The sequence below is a fragment of the Maniola hyperantus genome, chromosome 16, assembly GCF_902806685.2.
Source record: "Maniola hyperantus chromosome 16, iAphHyp1.2, whole genome shotgun sequence".
Taxonomy (NCBI): domain Eukaryota; kingdom Metazoa; phylum Arthropoda; class Insecta; order Lepidoptera; family Nymphalidae; genus Maniola; species Maniola hyperantus.
Window position 1 is genome coordinate 8543420 of NC_048551.1, and position 12792 is coordinate 8556211.

At 37.8% G+C, this 12792-nt stretch overlaps 1 protein-coding gene across 3 annotated transcripts in view; it reads right to left on the minus strand.

The window, feature by feature from the left end:
- The window catches only part of Actn (alpha actinin), a 60319-nt gene that overhangs the window by 11941 nt on the left and 35586 nt on the right, over nt 1–12792 (minus strand). For all 3 annotated transcript variants that reach the window (XM_034976850.1, XM_034976849.1, XM_034976851.1), the window contains exons 2-3: nt 2616–2820; nt 678–808 (exon numbers count right to left, since the gene is read on the minus strand). In XM_034976850.1, the coding sequence (XP_034832741.1) occupies nt 678–808; nt 2616–2820 (336 nt within the window). The remainder of the gene's footprint in view (nt 1–677; nt 809–2615; nt 2821–12792) is intronic.

Sequence of the window (12792 nt, forward strand, 5' to 3'; positions counted from 1 at the left end):
TTTTTGCTTAGTATTTATCTCTTTCATTTCCCTAGCGAAAGCGAAAGGAGCGAACTAGGTCTGTCTCGCTCTACGGTTCGCCAAGAAAGAGCAGGCCCAGTAGCGAATACGAATTTGGAACTCTGACAGGTCAGACAAATTTGACGTAAGTAAGCCGCTAGAATCCGAGTTACCGTATTATACCGCCAAATTAAAAATTATATTAATAGTATTATTTTAACAGGTACATGCTACTATTTTGAGTATTTTGTATTTTGAAGGGTGATTTGATATTATTTATTTTTGTGAAGCGGCCATGCTTGTTTGTTTTTAAAGTTGTTAGTGGTGTTTTATTTTGATATAATAAATTGGGGATAGTGATTAATAACTAATAAGTGTAAGTTCACGGTAATTTTGATTCAGTTTGGTAAGTCAAAATCAGAAATGGCCTTAATTCACGTAGATTGTTGTTTAACAGATTTCTTGTTACGTAGGTAACGATAGTAATTTTTCTAAATTAAGTTTTGAAAACAAAAATCGATGGGGAACAGCTGATATTCTTTTAGGTAAGTAGGTACGTTTCCGGCTTCCCTTTTTCAGATTTTCACCCTTCGCCACTGAAAGGCACTAAAACTGCCTAACTTAAAAATCTTTAGATATAACGTCGATGAATTGATAACTTTGAAATTGATTCTTACCTTAGCGGTCATTTCTTCTACTGAGATGTCCTGGATGGCGAATCTCAGGATGATGGTCCAGATCATACCAAGCGTCATCTTAAGGTTGCCATCAACGATTTCCTCAGCACCGATGGATACCAATTTTACGCCTGGAAGGAAAGTTTAATAAAGAAGGTAAAATATAATGCAAAGATCAGTCACGAGGGTTTTTAGAGGGTTCTATAAAGTTTTCAGGACATATTATTTTATTAACGATTTTAATCTGAACCGGAACCATGAGGACAACACTATTTTTGTTAAGCTGGTAGGGTACCTATCATTATTTTTAAGTTTGACATTTCTAGCTCTCATTTTGGTCTCTGGGATTAAAAAATAGACTATAGTTATTCCGACCCTAACGAAACCGGGATAGTAAATTGTTTTACATACTTTTATTTTTAGCGAGACGAAGCTATAGTAGGCAGAAGACAGGTGCCTTGACCTAATGGCTCTAAGAATAAAACACCTCAAGTACTTGGCCTGGTAGCGATAATAAATTCTACTACTAGAAAGTTACTGAGGCGTGATGACATTGTTTAAATGAATAGTAGGTACATAGTTTTGATGAACTGTTAAAAGTTATGTAAACCGTAATTGCTTTTTTGAAGCTTTTACCAGGGACCACCTAGTTAAGTACTTCTTTTTCGGAAAACATTTTTGTGATGTAATTAACCTTTAAAGTGACCTTTAAATGCCTTTAACTGCCTTGTTTTTGTTTTTATTTGTAAACACGGAAATATTTTAAGCGAATTTATAACTTCATGCTACCTGTAACCCACCAACCTATTTTAATTAATTTTTCTCACGATAACTCATTAAGTTTATAAAAAACTAGCTTATGCTCGCGACTTCGTCCGCGTGGACTACAAAATTTCAAACCCCTATTTCACCCCCTTAGGAGTAGAATTTTCAAAAATCCTTTCTTAGCGGATGCCTACGTCATAATAGCTATCTGCATGCCGAATTTCAGTCCGATCCGTCCAGTAGTTTGAGCTGTGCGTTGATAGATCAGTCAGTCAGTCAGTCAGTCACCTTTTCATTTTATATATATAGATAGATAACACGAGTGGTAAGGTGATGCGCGATGATGCAAATTGCCAACTGAGTTCACTACTAATAGTACTGGTAGATCAGAACGCAGAACTTGAGATCCATAATAGCCTCATACCTAATACCTAATAGCCTCACATCATACCTATAGATAAATGTTTTGACTAACTAAATACAGAAGCTCAAACATTTTATTTTGTTATGTAGGACGATTTATCATTGCTTAATTCCGCGACGCCTGCGATCCAACAGAACTGATATCAACTTTTCTGTATTCATTGTCGAATAATTTATGTTTAAGTAGGTAACCTATGACTTTACTTTTGTATTTGTTCTATTGTTGTCTAACTAAGGCAATCAGTAAATCTGCTTCGTGGCCATACTTGTAAAGTCCTACTAAGAAAATCACTAAAGTAAAGCGGTAGTCCTAGTGGTTAAGACTTCAGGATCCTATTCGAGCTTACGTTCCCGGGCACGTATAATACCTACATCGTAACTTTTCGGAGTTATTTGCGTTTTAAGCGAATAAATAAATCACTTGCTTTAACGATGAATGAAAACATCGTGAAAACCTGCATGCCAAAAATTCTACCTACATACAGTCTTCAAAGATGTCTGAAGTCTGCTAATCTGAATTTGGCAATCCGGACTACAGCCGGGCTTAACTAAATCCTTCTCAACCTAGTAAGAGACCCGTGTGCTCATTAATGAGCGTGACAGGTTGAGATCATGATCATGATGACACTTAGGCCATAGATTAAGATCCACAGTATGTTTCCTTTTGTCCGTCCATCGCGTAGATTGCCTGCCTTATGTTCCTAAAAAAAGCCAATTCACTAATTGCTAGATAAACAGTCAATAATTTACCTTTGGACGCAATAAAGTCCAGCGCCTTGTTGACGTTCGCGATCTTGTGGAAGCGCATCTTGCCGCGGTCGGGCTTGGGCAGCGTCTCGCCGGAGATCACCTCGAGCAGCAACATCAGCTTGAGGCCGTTGCGGAAGTCCTCGTCGATGTTGTCTATGCCGGTGCCGGCTTTGCGCAGGTGGCTGTTGCACCATGCTGTAAACGTCTGGAATAAAACAAAAAAAAATATTTTCAAGAATGCCAAAGAAGAGGTTATGTTTTTATTCCTTGAGTCCTCGCGTATAAAATTATTACTGTATTCTAACAGGGTAGTAAGAAACCGCGCTTTATTCACCATCAATGGGCGTAGATAACGGATACAGGGTACGTTCACGTTGTAGACAAACTTATGATTGCGGTAAATTTTATAATACAGTAAACTACAAGTGGGAACCCTAATGTCTAACTGTGTAACTATATACGTTTTGTTTTCCGATTGCCATCACAACCTGTCGTGGACTATAGCGTACCTAGGCGTATAACGTGTCTTACGGGTCTTTTAGTGCAAAGGTAGCGAGAGAAATAATCTCATTCTTTTTTCTTACTGTCTCGTCTAGCCGAGCAGTGTTTGCGAGACTACACCAGAATGTAGTGGATACAATATAATGTATCTATCTATATCCAGTATGTCTCTATGGCCTCAATTAAACACTTATAATTTTTTTTTGTCCGCGTACAAATTCTATTTATCCGCTATGAAAGGACCATCGCTAAAAAGTTTATAGAATCTTTCAACCGTTTTACTTATCCCTTTAGGAGTGGAATTTTATAAAATCCTTTCTTAGCTGATGCCACCTACCTATCAAAAACCATTTTTTATTTTATAAATAACTGCCGCAAAATGCATATTTTTCGTAGTCACACATCTAGGTGTCACCTATCTATAATCTGAATAGATGCCCTAGGTAGGTACATCGTAGCACTTTACCATTGACATCCGATTCGTTCGGATAGTGTTACTTTACCCGCGTTTAGTTGAATGTAAAATATCGTGGATCCCATTTAAATGCACTTGGTCTCTAATCAATACTGCAATGTTAGAGGGGACAGGGACAGACGGGCGAGGGTGCGACCCTCGTGTCAAAATTCGCGAACAGTTACCGGTACTTACGTTTTAGTGTTTATTTTATAGCTAAGCATACACCGTCTAGAAATTACACGTGTTTTTCTGAATTAAAATTAAAATTTGAATTCTGGTTTATCAACAGAAGCTTTAGTGTAAATTTCAAGTTCAATTTGACTGTGCGTAGGCCTGTTAAGAATGGACGGAAAACGTGATTTAACATCTCCACATTAGATACCCACGAATCATCATCATCATCAACTTTGTAATACTACTAATGGCCCAGATGGTTCTATATTAGCTTCGCAATGTAACTTTGTATCAATGTAAAGGGGAATTTAATAATTTACTTTTCACTCATTTCTAATTATTGCCTACCTAAACCTATCTATCTATTTAACTATGATGCCATTACAATACTAATTTAGTGCTCTACAGTTGGTATGACTGTGTAAAGTGGGAAGAGGCCATGGGGCTGGGAGCTGCTCAACGCCTACGAGAGTTTGGGCTCGATTGACTTGACTAAGTTCTTTGTTAGGTAGGTACGTTTTAATGCGCCACTACGCGTAGCATGTTTTTTACTAGTTTTTTTAAACTGTAATTTAATTGCAGCCACTTCTAGAATGCTCGACTTCCCTCGACGACGCTTCGAATCCTCTTCTAGAACGAACAAACGCGAAGCTCTCGGCGACAGTAGAAATAACTATATTTATCTAGAACTACATAGCTACTCGCATATAGAGATTTTACAAATTAGATGGGATTATAAAGGTCTATTTTAATTAAATAAAGTACCTACTGTCTTTACAGTTCCTAGTCCTAGGTAGGTATGTAGTTAATTTTGTCATTTGTTTTTTGATAAATAAAAAACTAAGTAATAGTAGGTACGAGTTTTATATGTGACGTAGAACTTATGTAAAGAAAAAAACCCTCTAAAATGTACGCATGAGTGTAAAATAAAAAAACCTGATTAGTCACGCATTAGGTACAAAATACATCATGAGTCATAGGTAGGTAAGGTGTTTTACGATTATCGATTACAATTTTTTAATAGCACCAGTAAACTAATAGTAACGTACCTACCTAGGTAGGGGTCAGTTTAAAATTACCAGATGGTAATTTTTTTCTGTAGACATTGGCATTAGTGCTTTTTCGGATGTACACAATTTCTAAACTTAATTAAAATGACAGGACTAAAATATGTAGTGATTATTCCTTTCAAAACGTTCCCTGCTAAAAAGGATAGGACTACATCTATGGAATAGGACTTTTAACTCAGTCAAATTAGTGCGTCGTAAGTCGTAACAAGGTAAGTATCTATGGGATAGAACTTTTAGCTCAGTCAAATAATTAGTGCGTCGTAAGTCGTAATAATGTATCTATGGGATATCATAGGATATTCAGTCCAGTCAAATTAGTGCGTCGTAAGTCGTAACAAGGTCGTTACCGTTGACTTATATCGTAAATAAGAAATTGTCAATTTTGTGCGCATAAAGTCAGCATCTTATAATACGAGGGTGGATTGATAAGTTTCCGGCCTGACTAAGAAAAACAAGGTTATTTAAAAAAAAAATTTTTTATTTCTCAACATAATCTCCTCCAAGGCTGATACATTTCTCATAGCGGTGTTCCAGTCTATTAATGCCATCTCTATAGACTGATTCGTCAAGCTCCTCAAAATAACCATTTACAGCTTCGATTACTTCTTCATTGTCCGCAAATCTCTTACCGCCAAGCCATTTTTTGAGGTTAGGGAACAGAAAATAGTCACTCGGGGCTAGGTCTGGAGAGTAAGGAGGGTGCGGCATCAATTCAAACTTTAGATCGTTGATTTTAGCCGTCGCAACGATTGACGTGTGCGCTGGTGCGTTATCGTGATGAAACAAGATTTTTTTCTTCGCCAGATGAGGTCGTTTAATCTTCACCTCGTGGCTCAAACGTTGCAATAAGTCTGCGTAGTATTGACCAGTGATAGTTTTACCCTTTTCAAGGTAATCAATGTATATTATACCTCTTGCATCCCAAAAAACAGTAGCCATAACCTTGTTCGCCGAAAAAATTGTTTTTGCCTTCTTTGGAGTTGGTTCCCCTGGTCCAGTCCACTGTTTAGACTGTTCTTTGGTTTCAGGAGTGTAGTGGTGGACCCAAGTTTCGTCAACGGCTATGAATCGACGCAAAAATTCGCTTGGATTACGCTTATACAATGACAAACTTGCAGTAGAAATGTTTTTTCGAATCAATTTTTGGTCGACTGTTAGCAAACGCGGCACCCATCTTGCACAGAGCTTTTCCATATGCAAATGTTGGTGCAAAATATGTTGCACACGTTCATATGACATCTTACAGGTCTCAGCTATCTCACGCACTTTCAATCTGCGGTCTCCCAGCACTATTTGATACATTTTTTCGATCATATCTGGAGTTGTGACCTCAACGGGGCGTCCTGAGCGAGGCTCATCAGAGGTGCTCCCACAACCCTTTTTAAACTCGGAAACCCACTGCTTAACGGTTGAATATGACGGGGAGGATGTCCCCAGTGTTGAGTCCATCTCTTCTTTAATTTCCTTCGGCGTTAACCCCTTCAAATAAAAGTATTTGATGACAGCACGATTTTCCTGCTTTTCCATTTTTACGAAAAACACAGAGGCGTCTTGTTCAGCGTGCTCTCAAACCTACACTAGCAAGGCGATCGGGCTGAAACTATAGCTACAAGCTATCCAAGGATGGTACTATAAAATGTCACCTTAAGGTAGGCCTAGTGACGCCATCTCTTGGTCAGGCCGGAAACTTATCAATCCACCAGCGTAGTACTTTAGGTATATACAGCACAAGTTTTGTAGGTCTAATTATACTTTTAGTAGCAGATGGTAGTAAATTACCCTTCGATACGGCTTCTGATGCGAAACCTCCTGCGGCGTTTAGTGATAATCATGGTCATTTTTTAAATGCCTACCTATCTCTGACTTCGTATTTATATAAACCGTCAGCCAAAAATAAAGTATGATACCTGGCTAGTCATCACGATCAACCCACAGACGGCTCAATACAAAGCATCTCAGTGTGAGAAGGGTTTGGCCATAGTCCACCACGCTGCTGGCCAAGTGCGGATTGGCAGACTTTACACACCTTTGAGAACATTATAGAGAACGCTCAGATATGCGGGTATCCTCACGATGTTTTCCTTCACCGTTAAAGGGAGTGATATTTAATTTCTTAAAACGCATATAGTAAAGTTGAGGTGCCCGGGATCGAACCCCGACCTCCCAAATAGGAGGCGGACGTCGTAACCACTAGGCTATCACGACTCACCTGGCTAGTAAACAAGTGCGAGTCAGGCTCGCGCAATGAGGGTTCCGTACTACAGTCGTATTTTTTCGACATTTTGCAGGATAATTCAAAAACTATGATACATAAAAATAAATAAAAATCTGTTTTAAAATGCACAGGTGAAGACCTTTCATATGATACCCCACTTGATATAGTTATCTTACTTCGAATATTGAAAATACGAATTATTAGTTCATGACCACAATTTAATTTTTTTTGTGTGATCTAACCCTAAATTCAAGGTTTTCAGATTTTTCCCCTAAAGCCAGCTATAAGACCCACCTACCTGCGAAATTTCATGATTCTAGGTCAACAGGAAGTACCCTGTAGGTTTCTTGACAGACAGACAGACAACAAAGTGATACTATAAGGGTTCCGTTTTTCCTTTTGAGGTACGGAACCCTAAAAACCAAATCTTGCAGTGCACTGTATCGCGAATCCATTCGAAATCTACACATTAGGTAAATAAAACAAAATGAATGTGGTATTTATTAGTGAAAGTAATAAACAGTCATTCGAGGAAGTTAACATCCCTTTTAATATCTAAAATGTGAAAGTGCTGATGCATGTTTTTTAAAACTACTTATTAGGTAGTGATTGTTTACGACTTAGATGCAGGTTTTACTAACACAAGTTCCTTCAATTTATCTGTGAAAGCTTTGGGTCTAGCTCTAGGAGGAGGAGGGCATGGATTTTATATCATCAAAAGCTAAGAAGTTAGGCTTTGAGTTTCTGTGTTATGCAACGTTACTTAAATAATCCATAGGTAGGTACCTATTTCCGTATCCATACTAGTCTATACCTACTAATATTATAATGCAAAATTGTGTCTGTCTGTCTGCTAGCTTTTCACGGCCCACCCGTTTAACTAATTTTGACGAAAGTTACAGAGAGAGCTTACATCCCAGGAACAGACATAGGCTATTTTTGGTGCCGGAAAATCAGAGAATTTCCACGGGATTTTTAAAACCTAAATCCCCTTTGACAAATCGCGGGCATCATCAATTTGGTAGGTATAGAGGTAGCTTCCCGGGAATTGACATTATATCCAACTTTTTATCCTGGAAAAACAGAATTCCCGTGCGATTTTTCAAAACCTAAATCCACGCGGCCGAAGGCGTAAATAATAATAGTACCTGTGTGAAATATGGAAATATTTTTATATCCTTGAAGCCGGAACTGCGATTGGACCTTTCTAAACAAAACTAATGCTACAATCACGCTTCGGCCTCGTTTGCCCCGTCACATTGGGCAAGAATGAAAGTTGCAATATTGAAAATACTACGCGAAAGCACCCATATGTATACTACGCGACAGGTCGATATGGCAATCGGGGAGGAAACGACCCGCACACCCGCACAGCCCCCGCCTCACGCGTGACGTGCGCCTCCCGCCCTATACCCCGCTTGCCGTTGAGGAGTATACCTATTTTGTTACTGGAAACAGAAACGTACTGCAATATCTGGGTGGACAACCAGTTCACCCACCGGCTTCTCCCACCAATGGGTGCAAGGGGAATTCGCATTTCCCCGTACATCCACTACCTTAGGGTCCTACCCTAAATGTAAAAATGTGTCGATGGACAAGGATAACAAATGATGATAAATATTGGCGTCAAATTGGTCCATATATGCCTAGATTTTTTTAATCGTTATGCAATAAAGTATTAAAACAAACAAACAAGATGTTATTTGCAACATTCTATGCAAAAAGTATGCGGCTAAAAATAATGTCCTCAGTGTTTCGGAATGTGAGAGATGATATTTTGCAGCTGCAGCCAACAGGTGATAGATATACCTAATGTTAGCTCAGTAAGTAGCTTAGCAATAATACCGCTTTAACTTTAACATGAACAACTACACTCGGAAGTCGGGCTGGCTCGGGTCATAAAGAAAGGAGATGGGCAAAAATGTATGATACCTATCCAACACTGACGCCCTTTAAGGAAATGAGAAGGTAATAAGTCCATAATCAAATTTCGGCTAGCGTTGGAGTTTTTCTCAAATAAAAAAAGAAAATGCTTAAAAATACTGTACCTATATATTTTATGTTACGTTGGTTTTTTATCAATTTTAATTAATATTTGCATCAAGAATTCCATTGTAATTTCAATTTGCAATATTCCGATACGTTTTTTTTTTGAGAAATTTTAATTTACTGGAAGTTGTTATCAAAAATGGTAAAGCTATCGACTAAGGTAAGTAAGAACACGGTTGGAAATTCCTGTTTGACTAGACTATACTATTATTGTAGTAAATGGCGCACCTATGAAATGCAAACGATTGGTTCCAGTGGCTCCAAGGCCACAGCTGATAAATAGCCCTACACTACACAGGCCATTCAGCAAGTCGCGTTCTATTGGCATTGAGAATTGAGACTGACAATTAGGCCACTTTTTCACTCGCCTGTAGCGATAACGATACGACAACGACCATTGAGGGCCGGAGAAGATCAATTAATGGGTCTACAACTAGTGTCCCAGCAACAAAACCCGTCAAGTGCGAGTCAGACTCCCACACGAAGAGTTCCGTACCATCGTACAAGACAACACAGTTTTTTTAATGATGTAACCAAAAATTCACGGATTTTGAATTATTCCATTTACTTGTGCTTTAAGACATTGCTAACTCCCAAATTTCATGATTCACCTATCATGAAATTTGGGAGTCTAGAACCTAGAATCTGGTCATTGGGAATGCTTAAAAGTATTTCCCAGTGGAAAAAAGGATGATTTTTCAATAATGAGAATTGACGATATTTTTAAGGCTGAAACAAGTGAGAAATCGCATTTATACCTATATGACGGTAAATATTACACATTATACACGGATATGGAAATGGCAGTATTGTAAATAAATTATGAAGATGCATAAAGTTTCAGCAGTCAGGCACATTGACCGTATGCAAGCTTTCCAGCAAACCATGATTCGCATCCGTTAATTTTATTCATTTGTCCCACAACACCTAGAGAGAATAGTATCTTGATATCATTTTTCCTGTCTCAATATTCAAGTGTGTATTCAAATACCTAGTATTATCTGAATACTATTTGAATTTATAGGCATTTAAATATTTTGGATAGCGAGAGTGTTTCGCGGAGATATAAATAATATAAGCGGTTATAAAAGTAGATTGGTTTATTTATTGCCTTAAATTCACTCTCATTTTGAACACGGAAATTGGACGGATTAATTATTCATTTTTGTATGTTTTTATTAGTAGGTAAATAATAGAAATACCCGATTACCAATATAATATTTTAATATAATGTATTTAAAGCGAAAACTGGTTGGATTTGATTTAAATGTGAATGCATATTACGCCCCAGATAAAGTCTTCGAAGTAGATACTTTAACTTAATTATTATAACATAATAATTTTATGAGGAATATTTTGTGTTTAGCTTGTTTACCTAATATTTAGTTTATTTGATGCAACAGCTCAGTATAAATATTGCATATTTTTGTACGAGCTTTTGCCTGAGGTCCTACCTCCGCGTGAATTTAGGTCTTTCAAAATCGAATAGATACCGGGATTTTTCTGAGTGTTATCCCATCCCCGTCGCCAGGACCCAAACTGCTGTGCCTTTCATCGAGATCGGTTGAGCCGAATAGTTGAATAGGTAACAGATTGACAGATTATTTATTTCACAGATCTTAAAGAAAGAGGAAGTAGGTAAATTCAATAAAAGTCAATTTGAAAGATTAATTAACAAGTTGATGCTGAATAAAAAGAAAGTTCCATGACATCGCAGCGTTTATTAAAATCGAAAGTTTTATTTATATGTAAATTACCAAATACCTACATCATGATTCGCCATGGATCGGTTTTGTACAAAAACAGTTAGTTTCAATAGACACCTAATTCGTCGATAAGTTTACGTTAAATGCATTGTGCAGACGGGCAAATAAAAATAAAATATTGTTGTCTATAGTCTCTTATCATTACGTAATGTCAATAGCCTGAAAAAGATCCTACAATGGCATTACGTCAGTGTACCGGTAATTGGTTTAATCACTGAATCTTTTCTAGATTACATCGGATTCCAGTCATTGTTACACTCAAACGCTAGCCTCCAATTAAACTGTCCAGCCCATCAATTCAAGAGCTCTTATGTAAATTGGCGTTTTAAAATATATTCGAATAAATAGTTCGTTTGTATATTTTACAAAGCCCTGCCTTTGGTTCAGAATCCTGCTAGTGTAAGTTTTGAATTAACAAAACACGTTTAGGCCTCAATTCCTCCTACGCTGATGTCGGTATCGCGTACCTACCTACCTACTAGACACCTATTTGTACTGTCTGCGTCCATCGTCGCCCCGTGTTCATACGTGCAACCGACATCAGCGTTGACGAAGCCTTACTCCCCCCGTTCCACTTGTTGTTTGTCGCTTCATATAAAATGTTCTGCCACTGGAATATCCGATTTAAATCCGGGCCCGACAAACGACAAGTGGGAACAGGGGGTTGCTCTGTGCCGTTATGTGTCAATTCTAATATCTAGTGGTAAAACCAGGGTAAAACACAATAAGTCCCATCCGACGCAATAAAGACTTATTAGGTTTTTGCGCTATACCTCCAACTAGACGATTTAGATTTTCCAATATCTAAGGATTTCTACAATCTTCATTTTACTAAATTCCAAAAAGAAACACTAGCTATAGACTCAGAATTTCTGTCTTTCTTTCTTGAGCAACGAATTTACAAATATGCGCCGACTGGTATATTAGTTGCTTAAGAAATGAACACGTTCGCAACGATAGTAAAATGTCAACAAAACGGAATATAAAGTGACCGAACTGCATTCTAGGATCGAAGTTCGTAACATATTATGAGTCATCTTGAAACTCGCATCTTGGCACTGGACAAGGAATCATATACCTGCCATTACGACATAACTTTACAACATGCATTATCACTCTTACCAATATAAACTCGCGAGCAAACAATTCGATTCGCTTTGGAAACAAACATTGCGACTGATTCTAAATCTGAATGAATTTTTACGCGACCATGTCCGCATGGATTTAAGCTTTTTAAAGTTCCCGTTGGTGCTTTTCAAAATTCCTTCCTAGTGTAAAATAATCGCGTTATAAAGAGAAACTCTTGAGAAACTACACCCAAAGTGTCACCCAGGGTTTGGTTGTACAGTACGTCAAGGCTATGTTGGCGCGTGGCGAAAATCGGAACTAACGTTGCCGTCATGTGTCCCCATTGTTCTTGTTTGAATTAAGCCTTTGTTTTCCAACAGCGCCCCACTGTCAATGTCATTCAAGTGCCAAGAGAGTCTTGTAGCACTGTACATTGATATGTTAGTTAGTCAGCTATAAAAGCTCTTTGGCTAAGCTTAACCCAGCATAGCTGTTGAATTTATGACTTCCATTAAATGTGACATTGGCTAAGTGCAAAGTGGTCTGGCACTGCTAAAAGCTTCAGAAGAAGAACATTAAATCTATAATAATATGCTAATGTTTTGGACTAAGGTTCTAGGCAATACACAGTATACTGTACATTTACAATATCGGTCCATACTTCCTCAGAAAAATGCAAGGTAAAATGATATTCAGTTTTGGATAATTCCGGCAAAGAATTTTTAATACTTTAGTTAATTTTGTGTGCAATACCGCCGCGAATTTTCGGTCCGGAATCCGTTGTGTAGTTTTTATTTTAGAACTTATTAGGTAATCCCAAAGAAAACTATTTATTTATATTATACGTTATTATAAAACTCTAGATAGGCGTAGCTCA